This window comes from Molossus molossus, unplaced genomic scaffold (assembly GCF_014108415.1).
Source record: "Molossus molossus isolate mMolMol1 unplaced genomic scaffold, mMolMol1.p scaffold_m16_p_6, whole genome shotgun sequence".
NCBI lineage: Eukaryota > Metazoa > Chordata > Mammalia > Chiroptera > Molossidae > Molossus > Molossus molossus.
In genome coordinates this window covers 175,350-202,305 of record NW_023425399.1, presented here as the reverse complement: position 1 = coordinate 202,305, position 26,956 = coordinate 175,350, and the positions used below count along the sequence as shown (strand labels likewise).

The 26,956-nt window shown below is 58.0% G+C and overlaps 1 protein-coding gene across 1 annotated transcript; it reads left to right on the top strand.

Annotated features, from left to right (window-relative positions):
- Nucleotides 1-521: 521 nt before the first annotated feature.
- PRPF6 (pre-mRNA processing factor 6) lies at nucleotides 522-26,897 on the top strand. Its single transcript, XM_036244832.1, has 21 exons — nucleotides 522-653; nucleotides 1,620-1,788; nucleotides 3,153-3,271; nucleotides 5,378-5,456; nucleotides 5,864-6,040; nucleotides 6,225-6,380; nucleotides 9,948-10,042; nucleotides 10,307-10,463; nucleotides 11,675-11,837; nucleotides 14,319-14,437; nucleotides 15,287-15,505; nucleotides 16,970-17,092; nucleotides 19,248-19,369; nucleotides 20,821-20,959; nucleotides 22,047-22,166; nucleotides 22,509-22,685; nucleotides 23,118-23,251; nucleotides 23,813-23,904; nucleotides 24,777-24,891; nucleotides 26,310-26,436; nucleotides 26,614-26,897. The coding sequence occupies exons 1-21, from the start codon at nucleotides 583-585 to the stop codon at nucleotides 26,764-26,766; spliced, it is 2,826 nt and encodes a 941-aa protein (XP_036100725.1). The 5' UTR covers nucleotides 522-582; the 3' UTR covers nucleotides 26,767-26,897.
- The last annotated feature ends 59 nt before the right edge of the window (nucleotides 26,898-26,956 follow it).

The window sequence follows — 26,956 nt, the reverse complement described above, 5'->3', positions numbered from 1 at the left end:
GGCTGGGCTCCTGCCCTCACTGGAACATTCAGGGTCCGATGGGTGGGTGGGGCTGCAAAGGGGCCTGTGTCCGCCTCTGAGCGCGGGGAGCTCGGGCCGCAGGCCTTCCTCCGGAGCGCACGCAGCCCGGGTGCCCACCATCACGACACAGCCCGAGGGGCGTGCGGCTCCGCTCAGGGGGGCAGGGCCCGCCGGGCCGGCGCCTCCGAAGGGCGGGCGGCTGGGCGGCCCCGGCGGGCCCGGGGGAGCCCGGAGAACGCGCAGCACGGGGACGCCCCGGCTCGCGGTCGAGGTCCCGCAGGGGCTGCCCAGGGCGGGGTCGGCCTGGACCCCTGCGCGCAGCAGCCCGCCCGCCGCAAGCAGGCGCTCCCGCGCCCGTTGCTCCTGAGCCGCGTCCGGAAGTAGCGTTTCCGGAACTTCCGCCCGGGGAACCCGAGTGGGCGGGGCTTCGCGCGGGCCGCGCGCTCTGCTTCCGGGGCGCCGGTGACGCGGTGCCCGCGACTTGTTCCTGCAGCGGAGCCTCGGACGCCTGCGGCCCTCGGTCTCCGGCCCTGCCCTGCGGCCCCCGCCGTCGCCGGCACCATGAACAAGAAGAAGAAGCCGTTCCTGGGCATGCCCGCGCCGCTCGGCTACGTGCCGGGGCTGGGCCGAGGGTGAGCCGGGCGGCGGGCTGGGCCGGGTCCCGCGGGCGGGCGGCGCCGTCCGAACTGCCCGGCGGCGCTGTGACAAGTGGAGGGTCGCTCCTCTTCGGGGTGCGGACAGACCGAGCTCTGCGGGCCTTGCCGATCTGCGCGAGGAGGGGAGCCCTGCTGCGGGGGCCTGCGAGTCAGGGGCGACCCCGGACGTCGTGGAGGGCTGGGGGTGGATGCGCGGCAACACGTTTAGGGTTCTGGGGTGCAGTGCTCAGCGGGCGCCCTGTCGAGGGCCAGCGTTTGAGCCAAGTTGAGGAGGAAGGCTAGACTCAGGGATGCCGAGGGCGGTGGGGGGAGGAGAAACGGAGGCTTTGTGTGTTGGGCACTTAGGAACAGATGCGGGGGCTTGGAGGCCGGTGAGGGGAGGGCAAGGAGTCTGAGCAGGACGCGTGTGACGGGAGCGGAGCGCTGGAGGCATTGGAGAGGCAGGGCTTCGGGCTGGGGGGAGTCATGGTCTGGGCAGGGGCCTGGGAGGTAGATTCAGTTCATTAAGGCAACAGGTGGGACGGAGAAGGAGGGGGAGGCAAAGCTGATGCCACAGTGTCTGCCTTGGTGCCTGGATGGCCCTGCTGCCATCGGCCAGAGCAGGGTGGGCACAGAAGAGGAGCTCTGGTGGGGTGAAGTTGGGTTTGAGGGCCTGGTTGGGAATGGAGTCGGGGGTGGGGGGGTTGGAAGGAGGGTGGTCTGATGCCCTGGGGACTCTTCCAAGAAGAGTGTGGTGGCAAAAGCAAGCCTGCGTCAGCTCCTCAGGGTGGGTTGGAAGGGTTCCTGCCTGAACGGCAGACGGGAAATGCTCGACAGCACAGTCATGTGCAGTTCACTGCCCCAGCATCTTTGGAGGTCTTAGGGAAAGAGGGTTGTTAAGTGGTAAGCGTGGAGAGAAGAATGCAAAAACAAGATAAATGGGCGTCGCGGGGTCTCCTGCAGCGCCACTGGTTTCACCACCCGGTCAGACATTGGGCCCGCCCGGGATGCCAATGATCCTGTGGATGACCGCCATGCGCCTCCGGGCAAGAGGACCGTCGGGGACCAGATGAAGAAAAGCCAGGCTGCGGACGACGACGACGAGGATCTGAATGACACCAACTATGACGAGGTGATTTGTGGGCTCCCCGGCCAGTCTCCAGAGGGCTGAGCAGCTTCTTGCCCCCGGGTGCTCTTGGCATCTGTGATGAATGGCTTGGTGTGGCTGGTACACTTACTGTTTCAGCTGTCCCTGGGTTGTCTGTGACACAGTGTGAGGGGGAGCAGGACAAACATGAAGAACTGTGCACTTTGTTGTCTTCAGAAGAGATGTTCTTGCAGCTGTTACAACCACTGCATTGGCGTTTGGTCTTGGCAGGTGAAAAAAATACATATTGTTTTGAGTTATAAAGGAAAGTTTATTTAGAAAGTTACGAGCATTTGAGATATTGCTCCCTGGAATATGCCTTCAGTTTGACTCAAAGAAACTCATAAGAATAAAAAAGTTAAAGAAGTACTACGGAGGTAGTAGAAGTGAGCAGGCTGGACTACAGAGACTCAGGAGACAGGTAAGAGGAGCAGAAGGCCCTTGGAGCAAAGGACAGCACACTCAGAAGAAGAGTCAAGGGAGTGTGCTGGGGGGAGTGCACACTCAGCTGGGCCAGTGAACATTTAAAGTGGAATTGGTGATTTAATTTGCCTTAGTGCTCACCCTCTTTGTTAATTGGTGTTTGGTCCATTGATATTTTCTTAAGATGTGTTCTAACAGATGGCATTTTTTTCTCAGAGGACACGATTTTGATTTTTTTTAATCCTTATCGAGGATATTTTTTTCCACTTATCTTCAGATAGAGTAGGAGGGAAGGAGGGAGAGGGAAAGAGAGAGAGAGAGAGAAATATGGATGTGAGAGGGACACATCGACTGGTAGCTTCCCATACAACCCTGACCAGGTCCGGGGATGAACGCAACCGAGCTACGTGCCCTTGACCGGAATTGAACCTGAAACTCTTTGGTCCATGGGCTGATGCTCTAACTGCTGTGCCAAACAGGCCAGGGCCGATTTTTAAAATTTAGTTCTGAAATCATTTAAAATTTACAGGGAACTTGCAAGAATACTATGGAGAATTCCGCATACTCTTCACAGGCTTCTCCCCATCTTACGTGACCTTACTACAATTTCCAAATCAGGGATTCGACACTGACACAGCACCCCTAACTGATCTATGGGTGCTACTTGAATTCCACACATTCCCACTTGTGTCCTCCTTCCGGTCCTGGACCTGGTCCAGACCCCTCATTGCATCTGGGTCCTTAGTCTCTAGCTGGGAGAGCTACTCCGTCTTTCTGCAACAGCTGTCTTGCTGTTCCTTGGCCTGGATTTGTCTGATGGCAGAAGACTGTTCAGCAAGGATCTGCACTTGGGAGTGTTCTGTTTCTGCGGGTGGGGATTGCACGGGAGCAGAAGCTGACCCTCGAGCTGTGTTTCTGGTTCTCAGTTTAACGGCTATGCGGGGAGCCTCTTCTCAAGCGGGCCCTACGAAAAGGACGACGAGGAGGCCGATGCCATCTATGCGGCTCTGGATAAAAGGATGGACGAGAGGAGAAAAGAGAGAAGGTAGGCGTGATGATTGCCCTTCACTGTTTTGTATTCAAACTTCAAAACAAAGTTTTGTTCTGCCTTATTTCAGCTTTGAGGCCCCTGGGTCTTGTCTGTGGTGGCAGCACCTGGACAAAGGCTGGGCAGTTGGACAGGAGCCTCTGGGCCCAGTGACTGCAGTGAGAGCTTCCAAACTCCACCTGGCTTCCAGCACCCGGCAGGAGCCGGGGCACATCCTGACTGCCCGTCAGGGTTGCAGTCTTTGGGATGGGCGTAGTGGTGTTGAGTAATTTGGAAGTTATCTTTGTAAGTTCTTTATGATTTTTATTTATTTTTTTTATTCTTTTTTTTTTTTCTCACCTGAGGACATTTTTCGATATTTTGTTCAGGTAGAGTGGGAGGGAGAGAGAGACAGAGAGAGAAACATCGACGTGAAAGGGACACATCGAGTGGTTGCCACCCACACGACCCAACCAGGGCCGGGGACAAACTGCAACCGAGGCACGTGCCCTTAGCGGGAACCGAACCCGGGTTTCTCTGGATCGCAGGCTGACGCTCTAACCTCTGAGCCAAACCGGCCAGGGCATGTTTTTTATTTTTTAAAGTGTTCTCATGACAGAACATTAGGACTCTAAGTAAGAGGATGACATTTATTCGTAAGCCCAGAAAGTGACAGTTGACATTTTGGTTCACTTTCCTCTTTCTAACGCTTGTTACACATGCAATTTTGTAACTTCCCAAAACATGTGGCATTTTTAATATTTTCAAGATCATTTCAGAAGAGTGAAAAGTTTACGAGGGGAGTGTTTCAACCTTGTTATTGAATCAGTGTGCGTGAGTGTGGGAATTGAGTGCACATGGTTTGCATATTAAAGAAGAGTTTGATTCCAACTTTCTGGAAGTCGTTCCTTAAAACACTGAGTGACATGGATACTCGTGGAAAGTCATACTGAGTGGTTTTAGAAAAGTGGTTGGCTTTTCAGAATTCCGTTATGAAAACTTCAAACACGTGGAAAGACTGGTGGGCAAACTCACACCGTCGCCCTCCCACCTGCGGGGGTCTTGACCGGGCCATGGCCAGGTCACTCGTCTCCCAAGGCCAGCACCTCTGTCCTGCCAGCAGCAGGAACCCTGATACTGTGCTTCCAGAAGCCGGGCCATGCCCGCACTGCCCACTTGTCTCCAGAGCACGGCCGAGCTGCTTCTCTCCCAAGTGCACGTGCAGTCAGACCAGTTCCCGTGTCACATCTCCCGAGTCTCCCTCTGACTCTGCACCTTTCCAGGGTGTTGGCTTTTTGAAGAAAGCAGTCATTTTGCAGAAGGGCCTGTCCTTTAACGTGTCCTGCTCTCTGCTCCTGTGGAGCGGACACGAGCCCAGGGCGTGGCAGACCAGGTGCAGCATCTTTGGACAGAACACCTGAAGGTGCACCTGTGTGTTGCCTTGTGTCGGGGGCCGGGCCACTGACTCTGGCTCGTGGAGAATGGTCCCCCCACCACATCGTCTGTCACAGTGCATTCAGATCCCCACCTGCAGATGTCTGTCTTTTCCCTTATGGAGCAAAGTGTGAATCTCAGCTCTTGTTTGCCAAACTTGGTCGATACTTTGTCACAGTGCCTGTTACTCTGTGTCCAAGTATGACCTCAGGTTTCTTGCCAGTGTCTAGACCCGGTCCCAAATCAGCAGCCCAGGAACTCTCTGTCCCTAAAGCCAAGGTACAGGGGGAGGACACAGACCGCAGGTCCTGGTTGGTGGAACAGGGAAGCTGGTGAGGGCTTACTGTGTATGTTAGGTGCCGGGGGGCAGCTGGGCATTCCTAAGACGGCCCTGCCTTTGCAATTTTGTAGAACTTTAAAACAGTAGACTTTCTTGTGTTCAAATGCAAGTATTTATGTTAGAGTAAGACAACTTGTTTTTATTTTGGTTAATTTCTGCATGTTTTCATTTGGTAGATGATTGAGTTGTAATGTTTGTGAATATCCACTGTTACCTCAAACATTTGATTTAGCTGCTGAGTGTGTGGAGTTTTTTTCCTTTTGCTGATTTAATTAAGGCAGGTAGTGAAGTGACTTTGTTTCAGAAAGGACACTCAGCCTTTCTAATGTGCCACACATTTTACTTCCTAGGGAGCAAAGGGAGAAAGAAGAAATTGAGAAATACCGTATGGAACGCCCCAAAATCCAACAGCAGTTCTCAGATCTCAAAGTAAGAGGAATGGCACCCAGCCTGCCCAGAGAGCAGGGCTGCTCCGGGTGGGAGTCACCAGCTCTGCGCTTGGTGGGGCTCGGATGGTGAAGGCCCCGCTCTTCCTGCTCCCTGACTGTGCAGAAAGTCTCTCTGCCCTCCACCAAGAAGGCAGGGCAGGTGGGGGATTTTCTCTGTGACATGAACTCTGTTTACGCATTAAGTGTTCTAAACAGTGTCCTCTGAGCTCTGACAGGCGGTTTACATGTGAGTGACCAGGAGCAGAACAGATCTGGACAAACTAGACACCGTTTCGCGTCCTAGTCCCTTCTCAGCAGGGGGATCTGGAGGCCGGGGCCGGGAGGGCGGGTTTCTCTTGAGCAGGAGACAGACTGCTGCGGACTAACGTTCTGGGGCCGGGGTTTCAGAGGAAGCTGGCAGAAGTCACAGAGGAGGAGTGGCTGAGCATCCCCGAGGTTGGCGACGCCAGAAACAAGCGCCAGCGGAACCCGCGCTATGAGAAGCTGACCCCCGTTCCCGACAGCTTCTTCGCCAAACACTTACAGACTGGAGAGAACCACACTTCTGTGGATCCCCGACAAACTGTGAGTGTCCAAAAAGAAGGGGTGGGCCTTGTTCAGCCTGGCTCTGGCTAGACAGGTGTGGGGGCCCGGGTGTCGGGCCTGGTGCTCGCAGTTCAGGCTGTGCCGCCGTCTGTCGTGCAGCCGCATATGTCCGAAGGCCTTCCGAGAGAAGGCTCTTCTAGCATCTTATCCCCTCTGTCTCCAGCAATTTGGAGGTCTGAACACACCCTATCCTGGTGGGCTGAACACTCCATACCCAGGTGGAATGACACCTGGATTGATGACACCTGGCACAGGTGAGCTGGACATGAGGAAGATTGGCCAAGCGAGGAACACGCTGATGGACATGAGGCTGAGCCAGGTGAGCACTTGCCGTGTGACGTTTCCTACACGTGACATTGTGAAGTTCTCATTTCCTGGCTATAAAACTAGCATGTTTTTATGAAAAAGTTAATCTTTGGAAGTGCTCTGTCACGAGATGAGCGGACATTGGATGCCGTACTATCTCTGTTGTCACGCAGAGGGGCAGGGTTCTGCCCTCAGGCTGGTAGGTGCTCCACCTGCAGGGTGTGCACAGGTGTGATGTGTTCAGTACCAGCAGCCAAGGGGCAGCCCCGGCCTGGGGATTGTCGATGAGGTCGGTGTCCACCCCGTGCCTGAAGTTCAGTGCAGTGTTTTCTCCCTGCACCTTGACGGTCGTGGTGGCCCGCAGGGGGCGTGCCCTCCCTTCGGTACTGGGGGAAGGCCCAGGGCACATGGGAAACCCTTTCCAGTTGGGACAGCACATCGAGACAGGACAGGACGGAGAGACTTCCAAATTTGACTGTGTTTGAACACAGCTTCTGCACAGGAGAAAGCACTGTAAAGTCGAAGGGACCAACAAACGGGGACAGACTGGCGCCCATGGAAGCTGGTGGGAGAGCAGTCGTGTAATTTCCATTTGTGTGGAGAGAAGTGCACATGCGTGTGCACACACGCCCGCACTGCCCCAGGATGCCCGGGGGCAGGGGGCGCACGGAGTTTCCTGGTAAACACTCTGAGGAGCGATTTCACATACTTAGGGGTAGAGAGCACTGTAGTGAACTCTGAACCGTTACACTGTGGTACAGTGGGACTCAAACTTGAATCGATCTTTTTAAGGCTGATTTCCTGTGGTGCACACAGAGCGTGTTTGTGTGTCCGCCAGGTCCTTGGGCTTGGTCGTTTCCACTTTTCCGTGTTGTGAGTAGTGCTGCTGTGAGCCTTGGTGTGCGAACAGCTCTTTGAGTCCCTGCTTCCCATTCTGTGAGAATGAGCACTAAAGTGGGGTTGCTGGATCGGCCCCATTTTCTGAGGACCCCGTACTGCTGCCCACAGCTGCTGCACCAGTTTAGACCAGTATTGGAGGGAGGGTTCCGCTTCTCCATGCCCTCGACAAAGCTTGTTATGTTTTCATTTTTAAAAATATGTCTTTATTGATATTTTAGAGAGAAAGGAGGGAGGAGAGAGAGAAACATCAATGAGGGAGAAACATTGATCAGCTGCCTCCTGCATGCCCCCTACTGGGGTTGAGCCGAAAACCCAGGCAGTGCCCTGACGGGGAATTGAACCAGGACCTCTCAGTCCATGGGATAATGCTCAACCACTGAGCCACATCGGCTGGGCATGTTTTCATTTTTTATAACTTTAGAAAAAACTTTTTTTAGATGGAAGGAGAGAGAGTAGCACTCATTTGTTGTTCCCCTTATTGATGCAGTCCTTGGTGGTTTCTTGCATGTGCCCGACCGGGGATCGAACCTTCGTTCTTGGCATATTGGGACAACGCTCCAGCCAACTGAGCTATCCAGCCAGGGCTTTTTATTTTTTTCTCCTCTTTATTGATTTTAGAGAGGGAGAGGGAGAGAGAGAAACATCGATGAGAGAGAACATCGATTGGCCGCCTCCTGCATACCCCCACTGGGGATCAGGCCCACAACCTGGGCATGTGCCCTGACCAGGAATCGAACTGGCGACCTCTTGGTACATGGGTTGATGCTCTAACCACTGACCACACTGGCCACGGCTCAGTGGTTAGATTTTTTCTTGAGCAGTTTTAGATTTACAGCAAAATTGAGAGAAAGGTACAGAGGTTTCCCACATGCCCTGTTCTCCGCCCCCACATTTCCCTGTTGTCAGGGTCCCCTCCTGATGGATGTTGTGATGGCTGATGAGGCTGTGTTCACACCTCGCCACCCGAAGCTGTGGTCACTCTGGGCTCCGTGTCTGAGTAGTCTCTGCCCTGCGAGTCCCTGTCCCCCCAGCTCCGCTGTCTGCTGTCTCCGTGGGTTTGATTTTCCACATGTCACATAGTTGGACTCGTACAGCGTGTAGCCTTTTCAGATCGGCTCCTCTCTGTTAGTAACAGGCATTTAAATTCCTTCCATGTATTTCCTCACCAAAAGGGAAAAAGGGTTGCAGTCCGGGACGAGCAGCCAGGGGGAGACCTTGCAGACTCCCTGCAGGAAGCAGGAGGGAGCCCCGTTCCGTGCAGGGAAGAGGCTGTCAGCCACAGAACTGCTGCATCTGCACAGACTCTTCCTACAGGGCTTTGCAGCCAATAGGGTGTGAGGACTCCTCCCACAGGCCTCCCAACTCCTGCAGGGCACAGTCTCTGTCAGGTGTTGTGACAGTGTGTCTGCTCTCCAGTTGGCTGTGCGAGGTCTTTGCCCTCCCGCACGTAAACTTATCAGTTTTCAGCATCCACAAGGTAAGGCGCTGGGATTCAGAGTGGATTGCACTGAATCCGCAGATCGAGCTGGGGAGAACTGGCCCCTGACAGCATTGATTCTTCCTGTCTGAAGGTGGAGTACCTCTCTGTTGACTAGTTCTTCGGTGCAGTTTTCCTCACAGAGATCTCGTCTGTGTCTGTTAGACCTCACACACGTTAGCACCTCACATTTCGGTGCTGCAGTCGACGGTGTCACTGAAGGCAGAGGGGAAGCAGCTGACCTCTGCGCCAGCCTGTATGCCGCCGCCGGGCTGGAACCGCTCGGTAGTTCTGGGGTGGTGGTTTGTTGTTTTTCTATTTTATTTTATTTTATTTATCCTTACCCGAGGACATTTTTCGTTCAGGTAGAGTGGGAGGGGGAGAGAGGAAGCGAGAGAGAGAAACCTTGATGTGAAAGGGACACATCGAGTGGCTGCCGCCCGCACGACCAACCAGGGCCGGGGACAAACCGCAATGGGGTGGTGGTTTTTTTGATGATTCTCCTGAACTTTCTGCACAGACAGTCAGGTCCTCTGCGAACAGAGATGTATTTCTTGCTCCCCACCCGTGCCCCTTTCGTCCTTCTGGTCTTGCCGTGTTAGCCAGGACCCTTGTCTGTTTTCACTTGGGTTTTATTGTTGGTTTTGTGGTAAGTTTGAGACTCAAAACTAGAGAGAAGGGTAGAAAGATATAATGGTGTGTGCAGATTTAAAAACAGTTATTTGAGTCCGGCCGGTGTGGCTCAGTAGCTGAGCGTCGACCCTGCCCCAAGAGGTCGAAGGTTCAATTCCCGGTCAGGGCACATGCCCAGGTTGTGGGCCGGATCCCCAGTAGGGACGTGCAGGAGGCGGCCAGTCTATGTTCTCTCTCATTGATGTTTCTATCTCTCTCTCCCTCTCCCTTCCTCTCTCTCTAACATCAATAAGAAAAATAACAACTACTTGGAATAATGAGTTCTACTTTCTGACTCCTGGGCCACTCACTCATGGGCCTTCCTTCTGCTCAGCTGTTTCTCCCACTGCGACTTCTACGGCTCCATTTGTTACAGACGACCCTGCTCTGTAGGTGAACTTGGTTCATCATCATCACAAACTGTTGTTTAAGTTGAGGTGTTTTCCTGCTTCTGGCGTTTCCGTACCCACTGGAAGCAGGACTGTGGCGGCTCCAAGCCCCCTGAGCAGCATAGCCTGGCCTGTCTTGCAGGTGTCTGACTCCGTGAGTGGGCAGACTGTGGTGGACCCCAAAGGCTACCTGACAGATCTCAACTCCATGATCCCGACCCACGGCGGTGACATCAAGTGAGTCGCGTTCTGGGTTTGCCCTGAAGAACACGCAGCCAGAGTAGGACGTGGGTGCTATCAGAGTGTGTGGCTTTGACTTTGCACCACATGCAGTGGTCAGGTGCTCAGGGCCCGTCTGCACGGCTGCGCCGCAGGCTCGGGCAGCACTGCGTCTCCCTCGGCTCGGCTCCCACGGGAGTGCATGCGTCTGCTGGGCGCCTCCCTCTGGGGCTCCGGCACCCCTCGAGCGTGGCACCCAGGCTCTGCCTCATTCCCTCACAGCGACATCAAGAAGGCACGACTGCTCCTCAAGTCTGTTCGGGAGACAAACCCTCACCACCCGCCAGCCTGGATCGCGTCCGCCCGCCTGGAGGAAGTCACCGGGAAGCTGCAGGTTGCTCGGAACCTCATCATGAAGGGCACGGAGATGTGCCCGAAGGTGGGCTCTGCGGGCCGTGTACTGCTGGGTGGACCGGGTTAGAGCAGAGCTTGCCTGTCGGTGCTGAAGTGCAGACGGCAGGACAGGCGAGGGCGAAGAGGTGACGTGAGGGGTTCTTGTCTTCACCTGGAGTGGAGGCTCGTCTGCCACTGGCTTATATGTTTGTTTATTTTTCATAATTTTATTCTTTTTTTGTTAATCTTCACCTGAGGATTTTTTCCATTGGCTTTTAGAAAGAACGAAAGGGAGGAAGAGAAACAGAAACATCGATGTGAGAAAGGAACATCCACTGGTTGCCTCCTGTATGACCTTGGGCCGGCTGGGGCCAGGGATCAAACCTGTAGCCCTTTGGCCCAAGGATTGACACTGACCACTGAGCCAAACCAGTGAAGGCCACCGTCCCTTTAATGGCAAGATAAGCTCATCTACTAGAAGGAGTGAGATTGGTCAGCTCTCTTGTCCACCTCATGTAAAAATCCTTGAGATTAACACTAATCTACAGAGAACATTCCGCTGTCTTTTGGAGGCAGAGGGTTAGGCCGGCTTTAAAAAGTCCAGAGACCCTCGAGGTGACCTGCACTGTGGTGCAGACGGGGTGCCTGCGACATGAGGTGCCCGTGCGTCCTCACCCTGGACTTGCTGTGAAGAGAGCTTCCCGAGTACGTGCCTGCCCGTCCCCTCTGGTCTGGGTTGGCTCCTTACTCTGCGGGGCGCTGTGCTCCTCTCACGGGGTGTTGCCCGTCCCCCACTCGGACAGCTGGGCAACAGCCACAGTCCCAGGCGTTGGTGGCACAAGGTGTGTGTAGTGCAACTATATTTGAGGCCAGGCAATGGCCCTCAATTTGACCACAAAACTCGGGCCTTGGCCATTTTGGCTCAGCAGTAGAGGGTCGGTCCTCAGATCAAGGAGTTGCAGGTTCTGTTCCGGTCAAGGGCACGTACCTCAGTTGTGGTTCCTCCCCGGCCCTGGTCGGGGCCTGCGGGAGGCAGCCAGTCAATGTGTCCCTCTCATGTCGATGGCTCTCTCCCTCCCTCTTTTCCTCTCTCTCCCCCCCTCCTATTCTATCTGAAAATAAATGGAGAAATACCTCAAGTGAGGATTAAAAAACTCGGGCGGGTGTGGGTCCTGAGGCGATAAGCACGTTCCAGGAGGTGGCTGCTCTGCCAGGCTCCCAGCCTGCATGAGCACTCACCATGCTTCTGTTTGCCAGAGCGAAGATGTCTGGTTAGAAGCGGCCAGGCTGCAGCCTGGGGACACTGCCAAGGCCGTGGTGGCCCAAGCTGTCCGTCACCTCCCGCAGTCTGTCAGGATCTACATCAGAGCTGCAGAACTGGAAACGGACATCCGCGCCAAGAAGCGGGTTCTCCGGAAAGGTGAGCCCCCTGCGTCCGGCGCGGCCCCCCTGTGGTGTGTCCGCGGTATCTCCACGTGGAGGAGGTGCGCCCTCTCACTCACTGCCTGTGTCTTGGGAGAGCAGCTTCCGCAGGGTGTTGCTCAGGTCTTGGTGGGAGTGGCTAAAAAGTGGGTGACATTTATCCCTGGCCAGTTTTCTCAACAATTAGATCATCGGCCTGAGGACCAATGAGTCGTGGGTTCAGTACAGTCAAGGGCACGTGCCTCAGTTGTGATTTGTTCCCAGCCCTGGTTGGGGTCATGCGGGAGGCAGCCACTTGATCTGTCCCTCTCACGTTGATGTTTCTCTCTCTCCCTCCCACTCTGAATAAAAATGGAAAAATATCCTTGGGTGAAGATTAAAAAAAAAGAAAGAAAAAAAATGGGTGACATTTTTCGGGCCTTTTTCTGGCTGGGTTGTCTCTGCCCATCATTCTCTGTGGGGGAGCCCACCTGGCCGACACGGGCAGAGATCCCACTCCCGCCTTTTCCTGCCGTGTGGCCGGGAGTGCGTTGGGCTGTCCCTCGGGCCCGGGCTTTCCTCCTCTGCCAGGTGAGGACAGTGCTCGTTCAGAACCTGTTTCCGTGGGCTTGGGCTTGGGTGATGTGTGTGAGCCGAGGGCACGGTCGTGCCCGGGGCCAGGAGCCGAGTCCAGCAGGTGGAAGCTTGGCCACAGCAGAGATGTGTGTGAGAGGAGCCCCTGCTGTCTCGTCCGACTGCTGCGAGCCGGTGGCCGCGCCAGGCCGCAGGCTGTCCGCACGCCAGGGAAACTGACTCCGTCCAGGAACCTGCCAGGTTGCAGGTCCTGTGGGTGCTGTTTCCGTCCCTGAGGAATTGATCGGTGTTTTTTCTTCACCACAGCGGTGGTGGCTGGTGCTCGATGTTTGCTCCAGGGCAGATGCTGCAGGGCCGAGGGGCCTGCGTCACTGAGCAGGCAGCGCGAGATGTGCTGCGCTGGGGCGGCTCTTGGGGTGTTTCAGCTCGTTTCTCAGGCGTGTTTGAGTCACAGGTGTGTGGCCTCAGGCCTCAGGTGTTATCATGTGTGACACGGTCTGGGGTTGACGGAGGCCAGGTGGCGTCCACCTGTGCGGCCCTGACTGCACGTGAGCCGTGCACTCGCGTGTTCTCCCACATCCACTCTCTCGATTGTAGCCTCACTGCCCTCCACTGCTCCGAGCCCATCTGCAAAACAGGCCCATCAGCCAGAAACATAGTTCTCTAATGACAAACACGTGGACCCTGGTCAGTTGGAGTGATTTGTTTGGGAACACGACTGAACTCCCTGCGCAGTGGGATGGATGGCTCAGCAGGGCCTGGGTCGCCCAGCGGCCTCCCATGTGGAGCAGGAACAGGCGGGCAGCCTCTGCCGGGCCAGGTGTCCTGGGCCTCCTGGCGCTTCTTTGGATCAGGCAGAAGCTGTGCCCCAGTGGAAGAACGTGGGCTCCCCAGCTGGCCTGCCCTTGCTCCCTGGCCCTGGTCCCCGCCCCTTCCCTAGAGGGTTTCCTGAAGCAGCTTCCGTTCCCAGGTGCCTGGGCGAAGCCGGAGCTGCCTCTTGTGCTCTTGGTGAGCCCTTGACAGCTGCCAAACTAAAGTGGCGTCGTCAGTGACTTCGGGCACTGGGTACCTCAGCCTCTGGCATGTGGATGCTGCGGGTGCGGCATGTCCTCATGTTCTGCGGGAGACCTGCAGCTCCCATGGCTAGCCTGAGACTTGAGGAGGCTGGGTGACCTTGGGGGTGGTGCTTGGCCTCTGAGCCTGTGTCCTTTGTAGGGGCGTGTGTGGGTCTGTGAGCCTGTTCCCTGGCGCAGGCCATTGGCCGCTTGCTGGTGTGGAGCACTGTTCCTCTGCTAATTGGTGCACTCCTGTAAATGGGGTTACTTTCCCCTGAGAGCATGTGCTCTATCCCATAAATCCTGCAGCCGCCATTGCTGTCCGGTCACTGAGCACAGGGCCGCAGGCTGCGCGTCTGTTCGGCCTCTGCTCACCAGCGTTTCTCACTCAGACGGTTCTTTTCCCATCAGAGCTGTCCCTTACCGCCTCAGGCCGCGGCGTCCCGAGGGAGCCTCAGCAGCCAGGCAGAGCCTGTGTAGACCAGTCCCGGGATCCCGAGGACTCGGCTGGCCTCGGGTGCATGCAGCCTGGGCAGACACGTCCCAGGGCCTTTCCGTTCTCTCGTGACTTCTGCATCTTGCTCACTCACACCACCTCCTGTGGGCCCTTCCCGTCGATGCCAATGTGGCGTTGTTTCCTAATGCTGATTTTCAAGCGTGATTGGGGGTGGAGGTGATGCACCGTCCTCAGCTGTCTGCTGTGCCCCAGGCCTGGGAGGACCCCAAGACCACCCTGGCTGTCATCCGGGGCTAGGTGGCCTGACCCTGCAGCAGCAGCCCCCTCTGGGATCCGGGCAACCTGCTTTCACTCCCCTTTTCTGTGACCTGGTTTCCTGTGTGACCTTTTCCAGCCCTGGAGCATGTGCCCAACTCAGTTCGCCTGTGGAAGGCGGCCGTGGAGCTGGAAGAGCCCGAAGACGCTAGGATCATGCTCAGCCGCGCCGTGGAGTGCTGCCCCACCAGCGTGGAGGTGAGTCCTCCAGCTGCCGTCACTCCTGCCCAGACCGGAGCCTGGGCCCCGCGGTCTGGAAGTGGCATCAGCTGGGCACGGAGCTCACCAGGCAGCAGTGAGAGGTCAGGGGCCTCTGTCCCAGCTGCAGGCAGAGGGGCAGCCTGGCTGTGGTCCGCATGCTCCTGACGGAAGCAGACAGTCTCCGCTGAGCCCCGCTCAGGGCTCTGGAGCACCCCGCCATCCTGCTGCTGCAGTCTGCAGAGGGGACCTGAGGGGCGGGTGCTAGAACCACTGATCGGGCTTCCCGCCAGCTCAGCATGAGGTCGGCTCCTTGCCTCAGAGCTAGTTGGAGTTTTTTAGTTTAAAACATTCTGGTTCACAACACTCGGTGCAGTGATTTTTTAGTCTTGGTTTGATGATACCCAGTATGTCTTTAATTATTCTGAGTGGTGTTGTGAAACTCTCTAAACAAAATTAATCTTAATCCATTTATATGAAAACAAGTGGGGTCCATGCACATCGTTGGTGCTGAGATGCTGCGGAGCCGCCCACTGGGCGAGAAGTGCTGGAGGCCCCACGGGACCACTCAGCTCGTGGAGCAGCCTCGTGTCCTGCTCACGCTGCCCCCGCGCATGGCACACGTCCAGCCAAGGTGTGGCACGTGTGACCGACCTGTTGCTTCTCCTTTAACCAGTCACTGAATAAGTCAGAAGCACAGCTGGACGGCTTTCAGACGAGGCGACAAAGCTGCCGTCACGTCCGCCTGCTCAGGTGGTCCTCGAGTGCTCAGACCCGGGGCGCCGTGGGGTCGCGGGGGTGACTGGCCTCTGCCCCGAGGGCCCCAGTGTCAGTGCTCTCTCCATACAGCTGTGGCTCGCCCTGGCAAGGCTGGAGACCTATGAGAATGCCCGCAAGGTCTTGAACAAGGCCCGTGAGAACATCCCCACAGACCGGCATATCTGGGTCACTGCCGCCAAGCTGGAGGAGGCCAACGGGAACACACAGATGGTGGAGAAGATCATCGACCGAGCCATCACCTCCCTGAGGGCCAACGGCGTGGAGATCAACCGCGAGCAGTGGATCCAGGTGGGGCTCCAGCTGCGCTGCTCAGGGTCAGGCGGCAGCTCTGGAGATGGGCGTCCTCCCTCACGCAGCACCTCACTGGGGAAGGGGTTGATGGTGCCCAGGGTCCCGCACTGGCGGGGGAGCAGGCACGGGCTTTTCTCGACTGATTGCGCCGTAGCCTTCGTAGTGGAAAGCTCTGCGCACACAGTGGGCTTGGATGCTCTGAAGCCCCTTCCGTGTAGGGGTGCGTTCCACTCCTCCCTGTCCCTGAGCTTGTTCTGGACATGGTGGCTGGTGAGGTTTCAGAAATCTTCTAACCCGGCCACTAGGTGGGATCAGGGCAGCAGGACCCTCCTAGGGGCCTAGCCAGTGAGCATTTGGTCCTTCTCTGTGTCCCCATCTACTAGGAGGGTGGACAGCCAGTTGCTTGGCACTGGGGTGGCCCGGGCTCCTCACCCTTCTCTGCACCAGAGCTACTGTGGGGCCACCAGCGAGGGTGTCCCTGCTGCTACTGGGGAGGCCGAGTCCTTGGACCCTCCTGGTCATCGCTTCTCTTCTTTTTTAAATACATTTTTTTAAATGTGTTTTTATTGATTTTCTTAGAGGAAGGGAGAGAGACAGAAACATTGATGTGAGAGAGACATCCATCGACTGTCTCCTGCACGCCCCCTACTGGGGATTAAGCCCACATCCAAGGCATGTGCCCTGACCGGAAATCAAGCCAGGACCTCTCAGTCCATGGGACGACGCTCAACCACTGAGCTACACTAGCCAGGCTGTTTTGGGTTTTAAAAAAATTTGTTGTTGTTGTTGTTGATCTTAAAGATTAATTTGTTGTTCTATTTATTTATGCATTGATTTCTTGTGTGCGCCCTGACCTGGGATTGAACCCGCAACCTTCATGTGTCAGGACGATGCTCTATCTGAGCTACCCAGCCAGGGCCAACACCTCTCCTTCTTACAGGATGTGGTTAAACTGAATGTCCCCTTTCTGTGTTTGGGCAATTTTTTAAAGTCCCTCACCTGAGCATATGTCTTTATTGATTTTAGAGAGAGGGAGCGGGAGAGAGAGAGAGACATCAACTCGAGACATCGGTTGTGGCCTCTCACCGCGTCCTGACAGGTCTGCCTGGTTGGAGCATTTCTTCCGACCAACAGACACAAGTGTGTGTGCACTTGTCTTTCCTGCAGCTTCTCGGAATTGTCTGTAGGAGCCTCTTGTAGCCACCGAGCTGTCTCCTTGGTGCACGTAGGTGCTTGTGTAATGTCCTCGAGCGGTGGACGTGGCTCTCTTCCATCGTTAGGCGGAGCATCCACCTGCTGGGTGCAGGGTGTTGCACCCGTGAGCTAGGAGACGCAGGCGGAGCCTCCGGGCCCGCACACCTACAGCGCCAGGGCACTCGGCCCTCCCCCTCTGGTAGCAGTGTGTTCCCCGTCGAGTGTCCCCGCCCTGTGCTGTGCATTTAGTGTGTGTTCATCTCTCAGGATGCCGAGGAGTGCGACAAGGCTGGGAGTGTGGCCACCTGCCAGGCGGTCATGCGAGCCGTGATTGGCATTGGGATCGAGGAAGAGGATCGGAAGCATACCTGGATGGAAGATGCCGACAGTGTGAGTCTGGTCCACGGGCCTGGAGCCCCTTTACCGGGGCTGCGAGCACCTTAGACGTGGGCCAGGGTTTGAGAGTCTTCTCTGATCCGCTGAGCTGTAGGCTTGGTTGCAGGTGTAGGAATAGTTCTCTCTAACCCACGTTCCCGTGAGGAGCTGCTGCCTGAGCACCTGCTCGTCCACGGAGCCCGGAGCCCAGACCCCAGGCTCCCACGCCTTTCTGACCGTTCGCCTCGGGGCTGCCAGCTGGTCCCCAGCTCAGGTTCCTGTTTTGCATTCCACTCAGAAAACACTGTGCACACAAAGTGTCCGCCTACTGTGAGATCATTTACTTAGAATAGGTTTTCAGAGAAGAGATTATGGGGTTAATGTAGATAAACACATTTAAAGTTGTTTTTCTTAAAACCCTCATCTGAGGATACTTTTTTCCATTTATTGTTAGATAGAGTGGGAGAGAGAGAGAAACATCAGTGTGAGAGACACATTGATTGGCTGCTTCCTGCACGACCCCAACCAGGGCCGGGGACCAAACGTAACAGGTATGTGCGTGTGGCCGAAATCGAACCTGAGACTCTTTGGTCTGTGGGCCGAGGCTCCACCGCTGAGCCAAATCGGCCAGGCCACACATTTACAGTATTTTATTCCCTACAAATAGCTTTTTTAGCTTCTTATTTTGAAATAATTTTAGCCTTACAGAAAAGTAGCAAAACTGCAAAGAATTCTTATCTGCCTTTCCCCTTGATTCCATCAACTTGACCCATTTTACCATGTTTGCTCTTTCATGTTCCACGTGCCACACACACCGCACACGCCACACACACGCCTCACACACCACTCACACGCCTCACACACTCCACACTCACACCACATGCCACTCACATGCCTCACACACCACTCACACGCCTCACACACTCCACACTCGCACCACATGCCACTCACATGCCTCACACATACCACACACCTCACACACGCCACTCATGCCACACTCACACCTCACGTTTTCCTCTGAGCCCTTTGAGACTAAGTTGTGGGCATCGTGCCTCTTACATCTCAGCACTTCAGTGTGTGTTTCTTTAAAAGGGGACGTTCTCGCCCGGCCCCGCTGTGTGGCTCAGTGGGCTGAGCGTCCTCCCGTGGACTGAGAGGTCCTGGTTTGATTCCTGGTCAGGGCACGCGCCTGGATTGTGGGCTTGATCCCCAGTAGGGGGCGTGTGGGAGGCAGGCGACCAGTGTTTCTGTCTCTCCCCTGCTTTCCTCTGCTTCTAAGCAATCAGTTAATGAGCAAATAGATGGAAACACGACAGGACGCCCTCTGACAGCCCCGCCCAGCTGTCGGTCAGGAGGTGGCTGGTGCAGGGTGGTACGCGATCTGCAGGCAGCGTAGCCGCGTCCTTTGCGCAGCCGCCAGGGTCCCATCCTCGCGTCTCTGGCCTCGTGGCCTGTCTCTGGTTCCCACGAGTCTGATGTTTTCGAGGCATACAGGCCCCTGCCCCCTCCCCCCCATGGCCGGGGATCAAACTCAACCCAAGTACGTGCTCTTGACTGGAATTGAACCCATGACCCTCAGTCCTCAGGAAGGTGCTCTAACCACTGAACCAAACTGACCAGGGCACTGTGACCGTTTTTTTTTCCATCCTCACCTGAGGACATTTTTGCATTTATCTCCAGACAGAGCAGGAGGGAGAAAGGGAGGAAGAGAGAGAGAGACATATTGACTGGTTGCCACCTGCACAATCCCAACTGGGGCCGGGGACAAACTGCAACCGAGGTACGTGCCCTTAGCAGGAACTGAACCTAAGCCCCTCTGGTCTGTGGGCCGATGCTCTAACCATTGAGCAAATTTGGCCAGGGCCTGTGACGGTTCTCAGAAAACTTTTAATATGTAATATTTACGACATACAAAATTACGAAGGGTAATTTAATAAATACCCACACGGTCTCTGTATTGGTAGAGAATTTCTAAGCACACAGAAGACTCCTGGACCCTGGGCAGCCCCGCCGTGGCCCCGCCGCGGCCCCGCCGCGGCCCCGCGCGCTCCCGCTGTGCGCTCGCTCACATCCCTCCTGGGGTTCCTCTCCTGCGTGGTCCGGGTTCTAGCAGAGGGTGTCCATGGGGAGGCCAGTCCCGGGCCCCTCCTCACGCCCGTCTCTGCTGCAGTGTGTGGCCCACAACGCCCTGGAGTGCGCACGGGCCATCTACGCCTACGCCCTGCAAGTGTTCCCCAGCAAGAAGAGTGTGTGGCTGCGAGCCGCCTACTTTGAGAAGAACCACGGCACTAGGTACGTGGGGCCATCTGCCCGCAGGGGCGCCTCCCCTGGGAGGTGGTGGCAGGAGCGGTCTCCGGCCCCTCTGTGCTGGGATCACCACTGCTCTAGAGTTGAGGAGCCGAGGCACCAGGGGACCTCTCTGCCAATGTGAGGTGCTGGAGCCCAGACCCTGTGTCTGGCCTGCTCTGGCTGCAGCAGTGTGTGCGGTGTGGCACTGGGGCCCAGGCAGGCATGGTTTTCATTTGAATAGCCCTGGCTTTCGGCTGGGGCTGGTTTCTGTGCTCCGAGGAGGCCTTCAACAGTTCTCTCTAATTGTCTCTTTAATTGGAAAAACCTTTCGGGCCTGCCTCCTGGGCTGCAACTGCTGATTAGATTAAATGTTGCAATTTCTGGTGGTGAGGGGTCTCCTCGGGCACTGGGCTCACGTTGCTGTGCACCCTCTGCCCGGGCTCCTGCCGTCCCCGAGCTTCACCCGGCTGCAGCTGGGAGCTGGAGCCTCGTCTCCTGTGCTCCTGGCCCTCCCTGCTGCCAGCTGGTTTGTGTTGTGCCGTTGGCTCCTTTAGGACGTTTCGAGATGGTTGTGCCAGCTCACCCTGTACCAGGTCACCTCGGACCGTCTGTTTGGAGCAGAGCCTGCCCTTCCAGCTGTGGCCTCAGCGGCCCCGCTGCTGCTGGCCGCTGGCTGGGAGCAGCCCTCCTCCCACCTGGGCCCCTCAGGGTGAGGGGGGTGGCGAGTGCTTGGGACCAGGTCTCGGCTCCAGCGCCCGGTGCTGCCACTTTCACTTGTCTGGCTGCTGAGGCCGGAGAGGTCACCTGTCCAAGGGTGTGAAAGGGGCGGTGGGCTTCGCACCTGGCGGTCTTCTTGCTCAATAGTGACCTGAAATAGCTTTCTTCCAATAAGATAGGTTCTCTGGATGCCAGAGAAACAGCCGCGGCCGTAATCTCTGTCGGCGGATCTGTGGTTGGAGATGAAAAGCCTCTCCTGTCACCCAGACCGTGGAGTTATCGCTCCTCCAGGACACACGGCTGTAAAAGGTCCCCTGAGACACTCCCCCATCAGGCTCTGCTGTTCAGACAATGCGCTGCTTTGTAGCAGCCTCTTCGGTAGTTGATTTTAGAGACTTTATGGAGAGAAAAGATTTCCCCACACTCTCCCCATTGTAAACCTGGTAAATCATTGATAGCGTCGAACTTTGGAGCGGCAATTGTGTTTTCGGTGCCCACGCCATGCTGCCATGCCCTGTGCCCGGTGGTGACCGTGGGCCTGTGCCCGGTGGTGACCGTGGGCCTGTGCCCGGTGGTGACCGTGGGCCGGTGCCCGGTGGTGACCGTGGGCCTGTGCCCGGTGGTGACCGTGGCCTGTGCCCGGTGGTGACCGTGCCCTGTGCCCGGTGGTGACCGTGGGCCTGTGCCTGGTGGTGACCGTGGCCTGTGCCTGGTGGTGACCGTGGCCTGTCTTGCAGGGAGTCCCTGGAAGCGCTTCTGCAGAGGGCCGTGGCCCATTGCCCCAAAGCGGAGGTGCTGTGGCTCATGGGCGCCAAGTCCAAGTGGTTGGCGGGCGATGTGCCCGCGGCGAGGAGCATCCTGGCTCTGGCCTTCCAGGTGGGTGAGGTTGGCTGTGTGTCAAGGGTGTCGGGGGCACCTCAGGGCCTCCTCCCGCACGTTGACAGACTGACCCAAGGGTGTCGTGTGGTCGCGTGCAAAGCACTCGGGCTGCTCACAGGCTGCTGGGCTCTAGGGCCTGAGAACAGGGAGAGGAGCCCACACTGCCTCTTGTCATTGCCACGCAGTGTGACCACAGACCAGGGCGGACGGGTGGCGTCCCCGGGATGGCTGGGGCGCCAGAGCGGTGACAGCCGGGCTCCAACGCGGAAGTGGTTGTCCAGGCCTCGGAGGAAGAGCCCTGAGCACGGGGTCATGGGGTCGTGGGGTCATGGGGTCGCGGACTCACTCGGAGAGCTGCGCCCGGCCCAGATCATCGTGGCTGACGCACCTCCCGTCGTCATGCGCCACCCCTGGTACTTGACGGCAGTGCGGGCGCTTTAGCCGTCTGCAGCGTCCTGCCTTGCGCACGAGCGCTGTGCACAGCCGGCAGCTGGCAGGACGGGTGGGGGTTCCTGAGGGGTCCACCAGGGGACTGGTCTGGAGCTGGCTGTGCCCTCTGCTGCCCCGGTCACTGTGGGGCCGCTCGTCGGTGTGGTGCAGTGGGCATGAGTGAGGCCAGTGTGTTCTCAGGAGGCCGTGAGGGCACTGCCCCCGTGTCTGCTGGGCTCTGGGTTGTATGTGGCCGAGTCCTGACCCTGAGAGTCCTCTACATGATCAGCAGTGCCCTGGGCACCCTTCTGTGCTGCCCCCACTGGGGTGGACAGTCCCCATTGCTAGGCGTGGGAAGTAGCAGGGTTGGGTGAGGCGGATCCCCATGGGTGGGACATGAGTGACCCACTCCGGCTCTGGGAGGTCGCACAGCTTTGTGGGGATCCCGGAGGGCCCACCTGCAGCGGCCAGCCTGCGTCCGGAGTGTGGCCGAGGCTGCACGCCTGCCCTTGGGACAGCCGGAAGTCAGCGTCCCCCAGCTGGACTCTGCCTGGCTGGGGCTGGCCCGTGGCAGAGGGAGGCTGCTTTACCGAGTGAGCCCAGCCCTGCTGCCTCTGCCCGAGCCCACCTTGACTCCACTGCGCTTGTCCTTCAGGCCAACCCCAACAGCGAGGAGATCTGGCTGGCGGCTGTGAAGCTGGAGTCTGAGAACAATGAGTATGAGCGGGCCAGGCGGCTGCTGGCCAAGGCTCGGAGCAGCGCACCCACTGCCCGGGTGAGCAGGGTGGCTCAGGCCACGGGGGTCCTACCGTCCTGCAGTGTCAGGAGGGGGCGGTGGGGGAGGACCTGCGGCCATGGCACGAGGCTCCTTGGTCCAGACTTCACTTTAAAACGTGCTTGTGCATGTGATCCCCCTGGCTCCACAGCTGTGAGACAGCGGACAGAGCACGTGAGGTGCAGCAGGATGGACGGTGGTGAGGGCGGCCTGTTTTAAGCATGTGCCACAGAGGTGCCAGCCCAGCCCGGGCCCAGTGCTAGAGGCTGGGCCAGAGGTGGTTGACCAGCCGCCCTGTGCAGACGGCGAGGGCAGGGATGGCTGACGTGTGCCTGCCCCCAGGTCTTCATGAAGTCCGTGAAGCTGGAGTGGGTGCTGGGGAACATCGAAGCCGCCCAGGAGCTGTGCGAGGAGGCCCTGAAGCACTACGAGGATTTCCCCAAACTGTGGATGATGAAGGGGCAGATCGAGGAGCAGGAGGGGCAGACGGACAAGGCTCGGGAGGCCTACAGTCAGGGGGTGAGCTCTGCTCGCTGCACAGCTGCGGCCGCCGAGCCCTATCCCCTCCCTCACTCCGGGCCCTGACCCCTCACTCCGGGCCCTGACCCCTCACTCCGGGCAGCGCCTTTCCTCTGGGCTCCGATCGTCTCTGACGCCTGGGCTGCATGTGCTGCACTCGTGCAGTGTGGGTCGTGGCCCTCTGGTGTGCCAGCTGCTGTGTGTGTGCAGATACGCGTGTGTGTCGCACAGCTGTGCCCATAGGCACGCACCCTGTACACACAGCGTGCAGAAAGCAGCCATGACATAACCCCCACTGAGCTGTGAAGTGGTGGGGGCTCCATGGATGGGGCAGCCCGACGCTCCTGGCTGGAGGAGCCGGCCAGAGCTGGCACAGCCCCTCCCCGACGCCAGCCAGCGCCCCGCTTACTTGTCTGTCTTTTTTGGCCACAGCTGAAGAAATGTCCCCACTCCACACCCCTTTGGCTCTTGCTTTCCCGGCTGGAGGAGAAGATTGGGCAGCTGACCCGAGCTCGGGCCATTTTGGAGAAGTCTCGCCTGAAGAACCCAAAGAACCCCGGCTTGTGGTGCGTCTCGGGCCCAGCTTTCTGACCACACCTGTTGCTTGGGGGGTGGTCCTCACTTGTGCCGTGTGCGCGGTGTTTTCGGCTCCGGCCTTGGGAAGAGGACAGGTGCCGGCCATGAGCTGTGGTCTCCTTGGGAGGGTTCGGCCCAGGTGCTCAGGTGGACCTGTGGGCAGTCAGACGCCGGTTGATTTGTCTCTGGGAGGACGCCCAGGGGCCAGGAGCTGATGGTGGGGGATTGGGATGGACGGAGCCAGAGAGCAGCTCCATGGAGAGGTGACCTTGAGGGTGAATAGGTGTTTCTCAGGCACAGAGGGCGTTTCGCCCACAGGGAACAGGGCAGAGGCGGTGGGACTGAAGGAGACTCCCTCGTGTGGTGCCCAGCAGCCCAGTGCCCTCACCCACCCATCTCACTGTGCAGTGCTGTGCAGGCCGGTCCAGTGGGCCCGACCACGGGCGGACAGGCCTCACTGCTCTGCGTGGCCGCGCAGGCGGCTCCGGCTGCCCCTGCTCGGGTCAGTCCGTGCGTGGGCGCTGGACCTCCCTCTTGGGCTGTGTCCCCAGGCTGGAGTCCGTGAGGCTGGAGCACCGCGCGGGGCTCAAGAACATCGCCAGCACGCTCATGGCCAAGGCGCTGCAGGAGTGCCCCAGCTCCGGTAAGGCGCCCGGCTGAGCGGGTTGTGTGTGCAGATCCCTGAGTCGGAAGTTGACTGACTCGGTCACTGGGACACGAGCCAGAGGCCCTGTCTCGGTGGGGTCCCTCTGCCTGTGGGAGAGCTGCCAACTCTCCCTTCAGCCTTCACTGCTTCCCCTCGGACGACGGGACGCAGTGTGAGTGGACTTGGAGTGGACAGGGTGGAGGTCACCTGTGACCACTGCTCAGAAGTCACTCCTTCGAGCTTATGTGTAAAGTCATGAAGTAGGTTTAGTTTCGTGCCTTTTTTTAAAGCTGAAAATTTAGTGAGAATTTTCCATTATCATCGAATCTTCAAGGATGTAAATTTTTGTTTTTAGTCCTCATCCGAGGATATTTTTCCATTTATCTTCAGATAAAGTGGCAGGGAGAGAAAGAGAGAGACACACATTGCCTGGCTCCCTCCCACACGACCTGACAAGGGCCGGGGACCGAATTGCAACTGAGGTACATGCCCTTGGCCACAGTCGAACCCATGACTCATTGGTCCATAGGCTGACGCTGTAACCGCTGAGCCAAACCGGCCAGGGCTGCTACTCGATCTTTAATCTGATTCCATTTTGACGTTATGCCTTCCTGCATAAGCGTCTCTTGTTGTTTGTTACAGTAAGTTCTTAGATGTGAAATTACTGAGTCAGTGGGAGTGAGACCCGGTCACCCTCACACGGTGTCCAGTCTGTGCCCTCGGGCTGCGGTCCCAGGCCGGCAGCAGGACGGTGGGCACGCGTGGTCTCTGGCCCCCTAAGCAGGACACTGCTCTCAGGCAGCTGTCTGGACGGCAGGCTCCTGGGCCAGTGTGGGTCTGAGTGCGGCATCCTTGTTTCTGACCTTCAGGTGTCCTGTGGTCCGAGGCCATCTTCTTGGAGGCGAGGCCCCAGAGGAAGACCAAGAGCGTTGACGCCCTGAAGAAGTGTGAGCACGACCCCCACGTGCTCTTGGCCGTGGCAAAGTGAGTGGGGGTCCCCTGGTCTGGAGCAGGGCAGGCTCCATGGCTCCTGGCCACTGTGCTCCATGGCAAGGTGCTTTGGCTCAGGCCTGAGGCTGGGTTGCGTGGACATGTGCCCTGAAGTTCCTGGGTCCTGTCTTTCTGCCCTGTTCTTCCAGTGGCCCTGTCCTCTGTGCCTGTCGCTTTGTGCTTCACACGCGGGCCCTGGGCTTCGAGACAGACTCGCTGACGTTGGCCCACGTGGTCCAATTCACAAGGAGAGGCTAAAAGGGCCATAAGCAAGAAAATAGTTTCTCTGTCGAGTGAGAGCGCAGACTGTCCTGAGAGACCTGGGGAGCCGCCAGGGCCGTGGGTCCAGCTGTCCGTGTGCCTGGGGTACAGACACGCACTGCTGTGCCGTGACCTGTGTGCCCGGTGTGGGGTCAGCGGCTCCCTTGGGAGGTGTGGGCGTGGAAAGGAGTTCAGGGCCTCAGGGAAATTGGGTGAGGTGTGGCCGTGACTGGAGGGCCTTCAGAGCCCCCGGACGACCTCCCTAGAGTAGGGGCGCGTGTACAGGGCAGGGGGATGTGTCGGAGGAGGCGGGGCCCTGGGCTGCTGCTCGGGCTCCCCAGGGCGGCCAAAGCCTGAGCAGACGTGCCTGGGTGGCCTGGCCTCTTCCTCGGGTGCTGCCGGCACCTCCCTGCTTGGGGACAAGGCTTCCCATAGGCTTCTGAGGCCCAGCTGGGCCTGTCCGGGCACCCGCCCTCCCTGTGCTCCTGCCTCCCAGAGTGACTTTTATGTGTGACACTCAGATAGCGCAGCCATAAAAACTCGTAAAAGGCTCTGCTAAAGTCAACAGTCCCTCCTGGCCGTTCCCAGGCTGCTGCTCTGTGTGCCTATCTGGGTTTGTGCTCTTTAAATCACAGTTTATCTAACACCCAGCAATTAAGAATACCACAAGGCTTAAAAAACAATCAAGCTATCAGAGCATAAAATTATTCCTGCTGCGCAGACCAGTCCCAGCAGCTGCCTGGGGAGCAGGGTCAGGGTGCTGCCTCTGCAGAGGGAGCCGGGCTGATGGGGGTGGCAGCAAGCCCTGCCCCTTCCTGTCCCTTGGTCTGGCCTCGAGGGTCCTCCCCGGTGGCCTGGTCCCCAGGGTCTGCATCTGCCTCGCCCCGTGGCCATGGCGGCCTGGACTGTGCGACGTGTCAGGTCTGCCCCTGCACTTGGCCCAGAGGGGAGACGGCGCGAAGGAGCTCGAGGCTCTTGCTCCGTGTGGGGCTGTTCTGAGGAGACGACGGCTCCAGGTCTGTGACCTGCTCCATCTGCAGGTGGCCGGGCCCCTGCCTCAGCCGCTGGGGGGACAGGCCCACAGGGCTCCGGCAGGTCTTAGGGCCTGCTGCCCTCGTTCCCGCTCACCAGGCTCCACCGTCGCCCCGCAGGCTGTTCTGGAGCGAGCGGAAGATCACCAAGGCCAGGGAGTGGTTCCACCGCACTGTGAAGATCGACTCGGACCTGGGGGACGCCTGGGCGCTCTTCTACAAGTTCGAGTTGCAGCACGGCACAGAGGTCTGCGGCTGGCCGGGCTCCGGGGGCGGGTCAGGTGCCCATGGGGAGTGGACTCGGCTTCACTTTGCTGCGCACCCTGTGTGGAGGCTTGCCCGGGTCGTCCGTCCACCCTGGGGCTGGGCTGCGTGGAGGGTCAGGCGTGGGGAGGAGCCCCTCAGCCCTCTGTTCCGTGTCCAGGAGCAGCGGGAGGAGGTGAGGAGGCGCTGCGAGAACGCGGAGCCGCGGCACGGGGAGCTGTGGTGCTCCGTGTCCAAGGACATCGCCAACTGGCAGAGGAAGATTGGGGAGATCCTCGTGCTGGTGGCCGCGCGCATCAAGAACACCTTCTGACTCAGTCCTGTGCTGGGTCTGCGCCATGGGTGGGCGTGGGAGCTTGCGGCCTGCGTGGTGAGGAGGGGTGGGAGGGGCTCTGAGCTGTCTGTCTGCTCTGTGATTAAAGCTTTTCCAGGTGGCCTGTACGGTCACCTGCTGGTTCTGCCTCCTGCTGTGCCTTGTCCGTACCGCCCTGCGCGGAGGGTTC